Raw genomic sequence first — 14,820 nt, forward strand, 5'->3', positions numbered from 1 at the left:
ATGAAACAATGAAACATCAAAAAGAGAAAAAGAATCACTTTTTATTATTATGATGAATGAAAATCAAGGACATATGGCCATATAATGTAGATGTATTATATGGTGGTTTATAAACCTCATACTTGTGGAGGTCACAAATCAGCATGTACCCTTCTCACTCACCTTGCAGTAAAAGTAGCGACTGACAGCTTCCTGAGACCAGGGCTGGTTATAAAACTCAGCTCTCCTTTCTTCCTCTGGGTTCCCCACCACATCTGTCATGAGCTACACAAGTAACCAAAGACAAAGCTGTTCAAGCAAAAAACATGACAAAAAGTTTCACCTACTTTTTCTTAGCTTTTCTTTCAAAATCCACTTAATGCCTTTCTTCAGGATTAGATTATAAATAGGACTGGGCTCAAATCAGAATTGCATTTGTGAATTTGTTGAAACAAATCAAACAATCTGAAATTGAATTGGAAGTCAAGAAACACATTACTTTTGAATTTTAATTCATAAAATGCACATAAATTCAGCAGTAATGTTTTGTAAGTAATTTGAAAGCCTCTGTATAAAATGGATAGTTCCGGTCCTAAAATCTGATTAGCTGAGCCGCATTCAAAGCCACTGTAAAATACATAATATGCACACACCTATGACCCTGTGGCATGCGCCCGCCCCCCGAACACAGGGGGGCAGGGCCTGAACACCCAGCGGCGACGAACCTCGTTGAGGACGGCAGAGAGAGAGCCGCGAGCGTGGAGGGGGCGGAGCGCAAAGCCCGAGCTCCGCCGAGGGACGCCAGTCACACGAGTGACGGCAGGAGGAGGATGACGACGGTGCCGGCAACAAGTGGCACGAGGGCAAGCAGTGAGTCCCGAGCTCCGCCACTTGAGCCCCGCCCCCTGGTAAACAGTGGTGCCAAAACCCGGGAGGAGGACGCCACCACACTGAGGGAGTCTCCACGGCGGAAGAGGAGGCCGTCAAGACCCTGGCACACCTGCACCTGGCCGGCTGGCGGGAGCTGCAGGCTGTCTTCCAGGATGCTGAAAAGCACTGGAAGCAGCTTGAGGAGCAGCAGGTGGCAACCCATCAGATGGTCAGGAGCCTGCTGGCGGAGCGGCAAACCTCGGTCTGCGTGGGGGCAGGAGCCCCCTTCTCACCGCCCCTCAAACCTCCAGTCCCAGCTCCCAGAAGGACTGGAGCTCTTCTCCCCCTCCCCTTCCTGCTCTGAGAGCGCTCAGAGCTTACCGTCTCTCCCCTCCCGTTCCTGCTCCGAGCTTCGCACCCATCCCGTCCCCGCCGCCGGAGAAGCCGCGGAGGCCCCGCCTGCCGCCAAAATCAGTGTGACCCTGGCTTCTCCCACCCTCCCGCCCTGCGCTGGGGGGGTGTGGGGGGGCAATGGCTCAGGCCAGTGAGTTGGGTGGTGGGGGTATGTGGCATGCGCCCGCCCCCCGGGCCCCGACAACGACGGCCGCAAGAGCTGGCAGGAAGGCGGGGCCCGAACACCCAGCAGCGACGAACCTCATTGAGGACGGCAGGGAGAGAGCCGCGAGGGTGGAGGGGGCGGAGCGCAAAGCCCAAGCTCCGCCGAGGGACGCCAGTCACGCGAGTGACGGCAGGAGGAAGACGACGGTGCCAGCAACAAGCGGCACGAGGGCAAGCAGTGAGTCCCGAGCTCCACCGCCTGGGCCCCGCCCCCTGTTGCGCAGCAAGGCCGCTCCACTACACCTCACGTTCGACCCGGGCGGCTGAGCTGCAAGCTGGGGGCGGTGACAGGGAGGCAGAGCGGCGAGCTCTCGTTCCCTCTCGGCTCAGGTGCGCTGCCCTTAATGAGAGCCAGCTGATTCAGATCTGGCTGGCAGCGTGAGCGCCTTTTAAAAGAGCTGAGAGGGAACAGAACAGAGAGAGAGAGAGGGACGAGCAGCAGCCACAAGAGCAACAAAGACTGAAGAGCTGAAAAGCTGTGAGGATAAAGGACTGAAAAGTCTAGCTGACTGAAGCCACTGAAAAGTGGCCAGCCTAGGTTTTGTGTTTTGTATTGTTTGTTTAAATTTGGGTGAATTAAAGTAATGGCTGCTGCAACCCTGAACGCTGCCTCCAGCGTCCTCCTTGAGCCTGGGGTAGCACATGGCGTGCTACAGACCCCATCAAAACAACTGAACTTTGTATTACTGCGCACGTCACGAAAAATCCGTGTGTTATTAATGAAATAATCTTTGACTTTAATGCTGCTCACATGGACTATACTGATGAAGTAAGAACTTCAAACAGAGGGGCTTACAATTTATTTTCTTAACTAGAACTAGGATGGTAAGTTAGCTAACAGGCTAAACAACTCTATCATTAATACCACAGGCCTGAATTAAGGTATATGATTCACTGTAAAACTATTACTTGAATGGCTTTTATGCTTCAAATGTCTGTCTTGCAGTCAGAAGCCGCATCAAACTTGGGCTGTATCTCAAACGGCTCCGTACTACCTAAATAGTGTGCTATGTCAGTTTAGAAATTCCAAATAGTGCATCATTTGTCAAGTGTGGACTATTTTTTAGCTATATTATGCACTGCTGAGGTGCAGGAGCCAGCATTTAAATTACTATGTAGTGCACTATGTAGGGAGCAGCGAGTCGTTTGAGATGAAGGGGGTTTTAGGTACTCTGCTTGTGTTGTGCTGTGATGAGTGGATCAGACACAGCAGAGCTCCTGGAGTTTGTAAACACCTCAGTGTCACTCCTCCACTGAGAATAGTCCACCAACCAAAAATATCCTGTGGGCAGCGTCCTGAGACCGTTGATGAAGTATTAGAGGATGACCAACACAAACTGTGCAGAACCGGTGAGCTATCGTCTCTGACGATAGGTGTGTTTAATAGACTGGAAACAGTGTTTAAAAACTCCACCAGCACTGCTGTGTTACCTGCTCTGTGGTGGTCCTGTGGGGGTCCTGACATTGAAGGACAGGATAAAAATCTGTATATTATATTAAAATATACAACAAATTCATTATTACCTGACTCTAATTATATTTCCTTTACTGTTAAATTTTGCCTATCAATTTAAACTCGAAGTCATGAAAAATACCGTATTTTGCTGCAATTGGTGAGACAATCTGGATGTGGCCCTAATGCCGGTTAGAAAACAGAAGATTAGCACAGTTTGTCACCTTAAGGTCCCGGTTCTGTGAACAGATCCAGTCCTGGATGTAGCCCTTTGGATCTCTGGAGAAACTGAGCATGAAATCTCTCTGGATCTTCAGCTGGTTGATGGACTCAATGGTCTCATGAATCTGAGGAAGCACAGAGATGCAAGTGATAAATATGGAATAAATGCATAGAACTTCTCACTTTTGTAAAATTAGTGTATAACAGCAAGACGTCTTGTAGAAAATGTTCTAGTTTGTACACCAATAAACTTTATTGCAATAAGCAATTGACCAGATGATGCGGCTGCAGTGAATGTCTTGCCTTATTGTCCAGTGATGCTATCTCCTGCTGATTAGCGGTCGAGAGCAGAAAGCCACTCATTTGAGTTTTTAGAGGATCATCCACTTCAACGTCAATGTCATAACAGGCCGTCTTTTTGTGATCGTTGGGATCCACACTGTTAGACGAGGGTACAGAATGTCTTTATAAACTTTAGAAACAATCCCCAAGCTTCCAAGATGTCACAATATGTTGGCTTACAAAAAAGCAGAAAAACTTCACAAACATATTCACATTTGAGGCAAGTATTCAGTACCTGATAACATGATTGATCACAATGGGATCAGGCGGCAGCAGCAAGTTGGTGAGCCGCTGAGGAATCTCACAAAACTTCAGACGTGGACAGTCAAAGATCTGAAAGGAGACCAAGTCCGTGTCAGCTAAATGACACCTTCTTAATATATTCACTAGGAATGGTGGTAGTGATGAAATCAATGACAATACCATGATCTCATTTGGTATACTGTAATGTACTGTTCACTGGTTTCCCAAAAATGCAGCTGTTATCACTCAAACACAGAAAAAGGAACATATTAGGTGGGTTTCACCTTGTGTTTTTTTTTTCTTGGGAGTTCACAGTGCATCTCCATATTGCTAAGCAATAACAGTGTCATAACAGTCAATCTCTGCTAGTCAGCTATTGTTTGGATATGCACAAGCAAAAAGTTCTGGCCCTTTTAGAAAGTGACATACTAAAAAAAAAGGATACCTTTTGTCTATCTCCCTTACAGCAGTCACTGAAGGTCCGCCTTAAATTTGATGTGACTGGCTGATGCAGTAAAAGTGCTCATGATGTAGGCTACTTCACACACACCTCTCTCATCTGACCGACAAAATGCATTCAATGTGAACCCCTCCTTACTCCAGCACTTCAATGTCTACCGATTTCATACAGATTGTCTAATTTGATGTCCTAGCACCTTCTTAAATAACACATTCTCAGATACTCTGACATCTATATTTAGAAGACCTAAATCTTCACATAACTTTACTTCAGAGGTCCATAACTGTCTAAAGTACTATTCAGACAGGGATGGTTCATTTTTATTATTACCTCAGTTGTGTTAGTTGCTCAAAGAACCTTAAGCTGCATTTTAATGTATAGTTGGTGGAATATAAAAATAAAGTAATTATTAATGAATGCTGAAAGCTATTAATATTAATGTAAGCTATAATGCTCAACAGCATGGACCAAAATGTCAGTACCTGCTGGAAATATTTGTCACAGTTGATGTATTCCTTTTCATGGGAGTCTTGCAGCTTGTTGGTCTTTACGTATTGCCACAGCGCCTGGATGATGCAGGAGCGGGTCTGTGTGTGGATGCCCAGCAGACGAGCAAGTCTGGGGTCCAGCTTAAACTGGGGGGGCTGTGAAGGGTTAAAAAAATACATCAAAGTCTGATCCATGCAATGTTGTATGGTGGTTCAGCATAAAACCACTAATGATGTATTTGAAATGCTAGTGACTTTGTAGTTATGCTGTCTCCTTAGTCTTTGCTCGTAACAACTGCAGAGTCATTGCTGAATAAGACAATAAAGTGGCCTCATGAGTAGCCAGCACTAAGTGTAAACTTTCAGAGACACAGCAAGACTTGCATTCTGAATAGAGCTGATCACTTGACACTGACCATCCATTGAAACTAATGGCTCACCAAATGAAGTTAACTACTATTCATATGTTAAGATAGGAAGTGACAAAGCCAATTAGCATGAAGATGGCCTTTAAGGGCTTTTAAGAGCAAAATGTGCTATTAAGCATAACAATCAAAAGATGTCTGTCAAAATCTTTTACATTGTAAGCTGTGAATCACCCTGTTTATCCTAGCTACAAATATAGAGTCAAACTTGGAAGGAGGCCCAGTTCCTATAGAGAGCAGCAGTATGAGTAATCTTTAATAATAATCCAGCAGCCCTGTTCACACCTGGTAATCCAACATGAGGAGCAGAGTGCACCGCACATTCACATCTCCTGGCCTCTTTACCTGAAAGCCATCCGTCTCTTGGGTCGTGGGAGTGCGATGCCACTATTAGCACAACAAAACACAACATACCAAAAACATTGTTACATTTATTAACCATTTAATAGCGCAAAAGTGCCTTATTACAGTCATACAAGTCTCACCAGTGATACATTCAGAGACTTTGTCAATGTTCCCATTATCTCAAGAAAATCTGTGTTCAGAGTAGTTACGACACATGCATGTCCATGTTGGCAGTAAAATGTATTAGCATGTGAAATTAGAGCTTTCTTTGTAATACCGTGTTTCCTATCACCACAGAAAAGACGAACAATGCGCCTGACAAAATGTCTGCCCTCACACAAGGTGACGGTCTTCTTTTTTCTCTAATGTTCAACAACAGATTACTCCCCATGGATAAAATGTAAACTCACCCATAAAGTAATCATGTAATCTAGTGCACCAAGCCACATCACTCCAGTTCAAAACTTAATAATGCATCGCAGTTAAAGCACTGATAAATGCCAAGTTAACCTTTACATTCTTTTCATATAAATTTAGTGGAAATTTTAAACACTATTTCTGAATGTATCACATTTGGAATCAGTTAACTAACTTCACAAACTCGCTGATTTCAAGCGAATAGACACGAGGCGGTAACGCTGGCCGAGGTAACATACCATTAGCTTTTGTCTGTTTATCTAAGGACTTCACTGTCTTTCTCAGTGTAAAATTCAAGTCATCTACTATGGCTTTCTGATGTCCCATTCTGGTTTTAATATAAAGCAGTGATGACAAAATAATAAGTAGTGTACTAAGGTGAGCAGAGAACATTGGTGGGAGTCAAATGCACACATTCTTTTTTTCTGTGATGCTGCATGATGCAGTGCGTCTAATGTGTGGTGGCTTTAGGTGTAAAAAAAGTGTAGAAAAGTTACAAGACTTCTTCCTAGTAATACTTGTGGAAAAACTACAGGGGTAAACTTCACAAAAATACTGAAAATAGTATTTATTAATACATAGTTCCTCTCTTAGTCAGACTTCCCACCAGGGCAATCACCCACCCCCCAAGATATCTGCCATAATTCAAACCCGGAATCAGAGTAACAATAAAAAGCCAATAATGTGTGAAGTACATTCTTATTAATGTGTTTTCTAGTTTAAAAGGGTAGATTATGTATGAAATAAATGCAATAACAGCATTAAAATCACATTCTTAAGGACAGTGTATTAAAAAGAAGAGTAGATTAAAAAGCAGAAACAGCTGCTTGATTGCATTTTCTGTTAACAGTGTGTTTTCTTAATGTTGTTTTTTGTATTCATTTTGATATGCATAGAACAAGATCTAACAAAGCTGAAAATGCATTGGTTTATATTTTGCTTGAGTCAAACTACCTCTTTGAACAAGCAGACAAATGAATAGGCATTTACTTTACAATTCATTCCATTTTTATTGTTACTCTTGATGAAAAAAATCAATAATAAACCCTCAGTGATCTGAATTCTGTTCTGAATGTGTGCATTGTAGAGCTTCTGATAATAAAGGGAACATTGTGCTTCCTTTATATAGAGGTAAAAAAACATGATAGCACACAGAAAGTTTCAATTCCATATGCTGATATATTTTACTATGCCCAGTGAGGACACGCACACAGCCAAAATAGTCTAAAGCAGGGGTGTCAAACTCAACCGCTAAAAGGGCCATATTAAGAGTCTCAACAAATCCGTGGGCCAGGATGTGTTTTTTTTTTACTATAACCCAAATTGGCCATTGTTTATTCAAAAGATGCAAAAACGTCAACAGTAAAATTCAGACACTTGTGGTAGAGCTTGAAATATTACATGAATACTTGAAATATTCAAAATTTAAATGTCTCCAGGAGCTACATCTTTTAAATGTACCTATTTGCTTATGATGTATGTATGTAATGTATATAATACAATATTGGTTGAACTGCAGCTGAAAAGCAGCTTGTGTGTTTTTGTGATATGACTGGTGTGGAATTGTGTAGAATTGTGTAGAATTGTGTAGAACTGAGGTGTAATCGCTGTTCCATAGATTGTTGTTGGAGTAGGAGAACTGGAGCGCACATTATGCTCCAGTGCATGTTGGGGACTGTATTGCAGTGCACTGTGAAACGGGCTAATATTAATAGAAAATTAAAATACTTCTGCGGGCCAAATAGGATTGTGCCTTGTGTTTGACACATGGGGTCTAGAGGCAGATTTTCTGTGAACGAATGGCTGATATGTTAGGCAATGGTTAATAATAAGGCATCTTGGAAGAGAATATCAGGAGCAGATAAACAGTCAGCCTGTGTGCTGTGTTAAACGCTAGATTCAAACATCTCTGCAATGACAAATAGAAATAAAGTATTTTAAAATAAAGTATTTTTGTGGGCCTAATCAGAAAATACCATCATTAAAATGACAGAGCTTTTTTGATATACAGTGCAATGAGGCTGTCTGGGGCTGAAATAATACTCTTTAGGGCGCCTTAATGCACTCCGTATCGTTTGTTATTCTAAGACTATGGCATGTCATCCAGTGGTCCCCCCTGTCATTTGAAAGGAAAATCATAATGGCAGTGACTCACAGCTCAACTCAATTAGCGTCGCTAGATACTGCATGGACTTTCAAGGCCTCTCTACACAGGTAAATCACTCTTTTATTATGCGTCGCTATCTGGTATGTGGCTTGATGAAAACGCTCAAGCACCAAGGACAGTTTAAAGTGCCACAGATTGAATACGCCAAAAACCTCCCATCCACAGCACGGCAGGACAGATACCGAGATGCAAAGGGAACGGCCTGAAAGCACGACAATGCTAAAAGGAGGGGTCACCTCTCCAGAGATGAGGACTGCCTACGTAGAAGCGCGCTCACAAGAGCCGAAAGCTTCAACCAAAATCCATAAATATTAAGCGGGTGAAGCAGCTGGAAACGTTCCCTTGTGTAATGTAAATGCCTGAGTCTGCCTTAATAGCACCTGTGCACAATGGCTCCTCCGCTGAAACAGAGTAAACTGGCCAGAAGTCTCTCAAGTTCCATCCATTTTAAGGCGGTTTCATAAGTTTTTGCCTTTAGCCATGAATTTGTTTTCTTCCAAGAATGCTACACTGAGCTTGATCCTCGCTGTAGTGCCATCGCTCCAAAGTGTCATGGGCAATGTTTTATGTAAGATATTGCTATGGAAACCAGGAAGACATTTCTTCTATGAAGTCTGGATTACTGAACTTTTCTTACATTATTAAGCAACAACTTTTATACTGCTGAGCAACTCAACAAAGAATTCACATTATTTTTTTTAGGAACACTACACACACATACACACACACACACACACACACACACACACACACACACATACACACACACACTACTATAACATCTGGAACGATAGGTTTCTTGCAAATTAGCTGCCTCTTCATTACAGACACAATCAAGGACCTGACTGCACTTAGAGCCCTATTGATTTAGGAAGGGCTTCATGCACCAAGCCTTAACTACCATTTAATTGATTCTTGAGCATTTATAATTCTTCCTAGAATAGAGACTTGAGCACTATTAAATGCATGGCTGCATTTTTTTAAGTGCCAGGATATATGAGGGATGGATGGATCCTTACCTCCACTATGTGGTTATCAGGGCCATACAGGTCCTTATCCAGCTCAATTACCAAGCTCTTGAAGAAAGAAGAGAATTTCCTCTTTTGCTTTCCAGGCTATGGCACAAGGAGACATTCATGAAATTCATCTCAAGAACATCAACAAAATGACAAATTTAAATGACGTATTTAAGTAATAGACACATTTTGACCCTAAAACCGCCTTTTCCTCCCTTTTATTTCTCACTCACAGCTTAATGAAACCGATGAAGATATTCTATTATGTTTATCCCACATTTATGCTTTTAAATAAAAGAAAAAAACACTTCATCACAATTTGAATCTGATGAAAAGGTACTGTCTAACATTTTTGTTTCACAGTAAGAACTCCAATGCTTTACATTTCTGCTATGCTTCTGTCATTTAAACTTGTTAAAACAGAAATCACTTAAATGTACTTGTTAATACAGCAAATCAAATGTGACTATTATATAAATATGACAAACATATTTTTCATATTTCATATGGATTTTTCACTCTTTAGTGATACAGTCATATGCAGAAGTTTGGGCCCTCCTAGTCAAAAGATGTTTTGTTGATTTTCTAAGAAAATAGAATTGTGTTTTATTGTTGAGGAGAGCACATCATATACAGGGAACACAGTTCTGCACATTCTACTGTTTATTTGCTGAATGTAACATGGAAAAAAAATTAAACACATGTATTAAAACAATGTGGCCTGTGCAAAAGTGATGGCATGTTTTAAATTTTGTATTTTTTTTTTTGCCAGTGTGTTAAATAAACAGAAATTGTGCACTAGGATCGCCTTTGTGTCCTGTATTGGACGCAATAGAAATCAACAAAACATGTAATTTTACCATGGATTTTCAAACTTTATATATAATAAAATAAGTATAATATATATATAATAAAACAGTTTATCTTAATCAAGTAAGCTGTTTATAATTTACCAAAACTAATGAAAAAAAGGACAGAAAAATTAAAAGTCTTGACTGGGCATAAATAGGCCACTTATACCAAATATAAAGTAAATCTGTCTTCCTAATTAGCCCAGTCAGTGTTTTATTTTACAAATATGACTCATTTTAATAACTGATAAGCTTGTGAACAACAGAGACACTCTTTTAAGAAGGGCTGACGACAAGCATTTAAATTGGGAACCATTATTAATAAAAGTGGTTCACATTTTTTGTTAGGACTGTTCCCACAACTAGCTAACTAATCATAGCATTTTTAGTCAACTTAGACAATGTCAATACAAGGTGGTGCCATGCTAAACTGTAGCCGGCCAAGTGTAGTAAAAACATTTAACAACAGATCTAATGAACCGGATTTACTTTTTCATGTTTTAACAGTCAACCAGAGAGTTGACAATCCCTGTAATTCCTTTTCACTCAGCTCCCATGCTGCATTCCTGTGTGTTTACAGACATCAGGCTTCCATTCAAAATCTATAGATAAATGCCAGTGAAATGGCTGAGTGGGCTCATCAGCACCCACAGTGTGAAGGAGGACTTTCAGCTTTTTCTGTAATTCTACACTAAACACTAAATATCAACCAATGGAATCAGAAATCTTATTGGTCGCCTATATTAAAAACAAAAAGATATACAACTGCATTGAAGAATTAAGAAAATAAAATAATAATTAGAAATTAACTAATGATTAATGTTTTTTCCCGAAATAGAATTAGCATGTGTATAAGGTTTAGCTATGACAATGTTCCATTTAAACTAACTAAATAATTGCTAGTATAAAAAAAAAAAGTTTATATATACAACTGGAATGTTGTATCTTTAAACCACTTTGATGATAATTTGAGTTTCTTTTAAACCGCACAAACTGATCCAGTTTAAAAAGCAGAATTTTTGGCCATTCTTCTGTTCTACAGGTCTCATCTGTACAACCATACAGGGCCTTCGATGTCGTATTTTGATCTTAATAAGACACAGAATTTCAATTTAAGACAGTTCTGGACTGCAGGCACTTGCACTCTTTGATTATGCAGTCTTGCTGTTGTAACATACAGAATGCGGCTTGGTGTTGTCATGTTAAAAATAAGCACCAGCATCCCTGAAAAAGAAAGTGCCTAAAAGGCGGCTTATATTGCTTCAAAATGTGTTCAGCATTAATGGTGTCTTCACAAATGTGCAAGTTACCCACTAATACTCCCCAGTACCTTGACAGGCGCTGAACAGATGTCCATTATTTCTAAAAATAATCTGAAAGTTTGAGTTGTGAGACCACAATACACGTTTCCCCTGTGCATCAGTTATTTTAGATGAGCTCGAGCTCAGAGAAGTTGGCAGCATATCTGAACTTTGTTGACACATGACTTTGCATAGTACAGTCTCAACTTGATGATGATTTTTCAAAGGATTCCTGAGCCCATGTGGTGATATCCATCACAGAAGTATGGTGATTTTTTTGATGCAGTGCTGTCTGAGTGGTTGAATGTCATGGGCATTAATTTGTGGTTTTCAGCCTTGTCCTTTATTCATGGAGATTTCTATTAATTCCCTGAACCTTTTGATGATAGTATGCACCATGGAGTGTGAAACACTTAAAATCTTTGCAATCCCTGGAAAAGGAACATCATTTTTAAGCAGCTGGAGTTTTTGCTGATGCATATTTGGCAGAGTGGTGAGCCTCGATCCATCCTTGCTCATAAAGGACTAGGTCTTTCCTGGTTGCTCCTTTTATATCCAAGCATGGTTGCCTCATGTGTTTGAGATGTTTTCTGAATATTTCACAATGTTTCTGGTCCCTATCACACCTTTTTTTGGAACATGTTTCAGGCATCAATTTCAGAATGAACATATATTTACAAAAACAATAAAGTGACAAAGATTAAACATTAAATATCTCCCAGATGAAAGTATTAAATTACTGCTTTCTGTGTTTATTTGCATTTTACCTAGTGTACCAACTTTTTTGGGACTGAGTTTGTATGAGCACGGTGTATAGTATGAGAATATGGTGCTAAACGAAAAAAAGGTAAGGTATTTTATGATAAACACCAAATTTACTCACATCTTCAAGTAGCTTGCCTTCTACCCGCAGCTCCCAGGATGCAATGCTGCCCTCAGAGTCCTCAGAATCAGCCTTTGCAGGGTTGAACGTGTTGGAGATGTACAGTCGGAGCTTCCGTTTTTGCTGTTTAAAGATGAACAGTTCTCTTTAAGATTCCGAGCTTTCATATTCCTGTGTTGCAGTTATTTTACAGTCATGTTCTATATAGCTGTTGCAAAACTATATTATACATGTAATATACTGGACTCGCATTTAGTAAATGTATCATAATTTATCACAGCAAGGTCATCTCTTCATATCTTAACAACATCTTTGCAGTCTGTTTAATTACCATTGACTCCTCTTTTGTCACATACTAATATATCTAACTACACAGAAGACTTTAAATGTTTATATCAATGTCTGTGCAGACATCACTGCATGAGACATTTTAAAATCTCCAACCCAAACCAGAATAATCACTGATGACACACACCTTCATGGGTCTTTTGAGGGCCTCTTGGATGTCCACCCGCTTCCTCATAATGGTTTGGTCCAGCTTGCGCTCAAAAGCCAAAAGGTCCATGTACGCCTGTGACTCGGGCACCAGCTCCCTGATCTGATAACAGGAGGTTAACACGTGAAAAACAGGGTGATGATGACGGCATTTGTTAATGAGCTACGGCCCTAATTAGTATCTTTCATACACTATTATTTCTTCGAGTGAACCACTGCTAAAACAGAGCAGGCCATGTTCTCTGGAGGCAGCACTTCCATTACTCTTCCAGTGATTAACTAATTAACTCTGATTACCAACTAATTACTCTGTGCTGTTAGCTACTGGTACTGAGACAAAGCAAAAATGCCCTTGCCAAGCTATGAGGAATAATAAGCCTGCGCTGTTCGACACTCTCCAGGTTTTCATTGCGTTGCATCATTCCCTCTTACCCCCAGTGCCTTGCAAAAATTTACCAACACCATCACAATATCCCCCAGAGCGCATGGAGTGCTTGTAAAAAGATAAAAATAAAGTGGAAAGCCACTGAGAGGATGCCGAACGCGCGTGCTACATAACGATGGGACAGAAAAATAAAATGGTCTTGTCTTTTATCTGCCATTCACAGTCCTGTTTCGGGTGCCCCTTCCCTGGCTGTAACCCTGCCTTTCTTTGTGGAGCGTTACTGTGCCACCTCTCGACGGAGGCGGTCCACCGGAGCCCCCCTCTGCCTGTACCGTCCCAAAACTCTTGCAGGAGCCGCCGTGCCATCACACAAAACCCGGGAATCAAACATCCCTTAGAGTGCCCCAGAAATCCTCTCAAAAGGCAATAAAGCCCCGCTCTTGGTCCCCATGACTCCTCCCTACCTCTTTCTTGCCCCGCAGAAGGAAAAAAGAAAAAGGCCAGAAGATTTACCTGCACTGTGCGATGGCGTGGTACAGAAATAAAAAAAGAAATAAACACAAACAGAGAGGAAGAATAACCACAGTGATGCACCTCACCCTCTGAGGGAGAATCTTGTCTGCCATTTTCCTTCTCTTGGCACTACGGATAGGAGAAAAGGGACAGAAAGAAAGAGAGAGGGAGAGAGAGAGGGAGAGAGAGAGAGAAAAAGCATGTTACTATGGTGACTGATAGCAGAGTCCACAGGCCATCTGCTGAATAACTGGGACCCGTCCAGACGTTGTTCCAGCTGTGTGAGAGTGTGTGTATGTGGATGTGTGTGTGTGTGTGTGTGTGTGTGTGTGTGTGTGAGAGAGAGAGCAACAGAGAAAGAGGGAGTGAGAAAGGAAGAAAGAAAGCAGGAGAGAGAGTTAGAGGGAGAGCTTGAATGGACAAGAAGTGGAAATATGCAAGAAAGTGTAATATTGAGTGCAATTTGGGAAAATGAGTCTCATTCATACTCTTGTGTCTTTGTGTGTGTGTGTGTGTGTGTGTGTGTGTGTGTGTGTGTGTGTGTGTGTGTGTGTGTGTGCGTGTGTGTGTGTGCGTGTGTGCGTGTGTGCGCGCATCCTGTGATTTCCATGCAGTCACAATATGGAGCTGAATCACTAGGAGGGACTGAAGCAAAGCCAATTTATTCTGTCTCCTGCATGGAGCTTTTTTCAATTGAGATGAGTTTTCACACTGGTGAGTCTGAGTGGGAGGTGGGGGCTCTCTGTCTGTTCTACTGATCTCTCAGCTGTGGTGGGAAGTTAATGCAAAATCTTTGCTCTGTATATGAATGCATGCATCATAGCCCAGCCATTTTCCTAATACACGATACGCATCACAATATTTTGTTTTCATGAAGGAGGTTAAGTTGGATAAGTTGATAAAGATAAGACGACAAGTTGGAATTTTTAAATGTGTGCACCAGCGGTGCTACATTAAAAATTAATACATCTAAAAACACTTCCTTTTTAATTATATTTATTCAACATGTCACATATTGTGCCACATAAAATCTAAATAAAAATACCTCAATGTTCTCTTTGTATGAAACATGAAGTGCACATGGTGCATCCAGCAAGAAAGGAAGCATTGTGCAGCGACAGAAACATGTTAGCACACAGAAAGTTCCAGTTCTACATGCTAAAACTGATAAAATTCACTGTTGTACTGTTCACAACTGAGGCATTCACACAGCAAAATTCCTCTGGCAGCATGCTCGTTGCATGTATGTGGTTAAAATATGGTTATCAAGCAGGACTGTACTGTTGTAACTAATTAAAATTAGCCAGGTTGGATATGACTGATAATGCACCATTCTGATATACTGTA

At 41.1% G+C, this 14,820-nt stretch overlaps 1 protein-coding gene across 3 annotated transcripts in view; it reads right to left on the reverse strand.

Moving 5' to 3' along the window:
- The window catches only part of smarcd3a (SWI/SNF related, matrix associated, actin dependent regulator of chromatin, subfamily d, member 3a), a 30,301-nt gene that overhangs the window by 3,082 nt on the left and 12,399 nt on the right, over positions 1-14,820 (reverse strand). For all 3 annotated transcript variants that reach the window (XM_036596713.1, XM_036596714.1, XM_036596712.1), the window contains 10 exons: positions 13,560-13,602; positions 12,556-12,678; positions 12,081-12,203; positions 9,049-9,144; positions 5,386-5,487; positions 4,670-4,831; positions 3,720-3,817; positions 3,446-3,581; positions 3,145-3,267; positions 163-264 (listed from right to left, as the gene is read on the reverse strand). In XM_036596713.1, the coding sequence (XP_036452606.1) occupies positions 163-264; positions 3,145-3,267; positions 3,446-3,581; positions 3,720-3,817; positions 4,670-4,831; positions 5,386-5,487; positions 9,049-9,144; positions 12,081-12,203; positions 12,556-12,678; positions 13,560-13,602 (1,108 nt within the window). The remainder of the gene's footprint in view (positions 1-162; positions 265-3,144; positions 3,268-3,445; positions 3,582-3,719; positions 3,818-4,669; positions 4,832-5,385; positions 5,488-9,048; positions 9,145-12,080; positions 12,204-12,555; positions 12,679-13,559; positions 13,603-14,820) is intronic.

This window comes from Colossoma macropomum, unplaced genomic scaffold (genome assembly GCF_904425465.1).
Source record: "Colossoma macropomum unplaced genomic scaffold, Colossoma_macropomum, whole genome shotgun sequence".
Classification (NCBI taxonomy): Eukaryota; Metazoa; Chordata; class Actinopteri; order Characiformes; family Serrasalmidae; genus Colossoma; species Colossoma macropomum.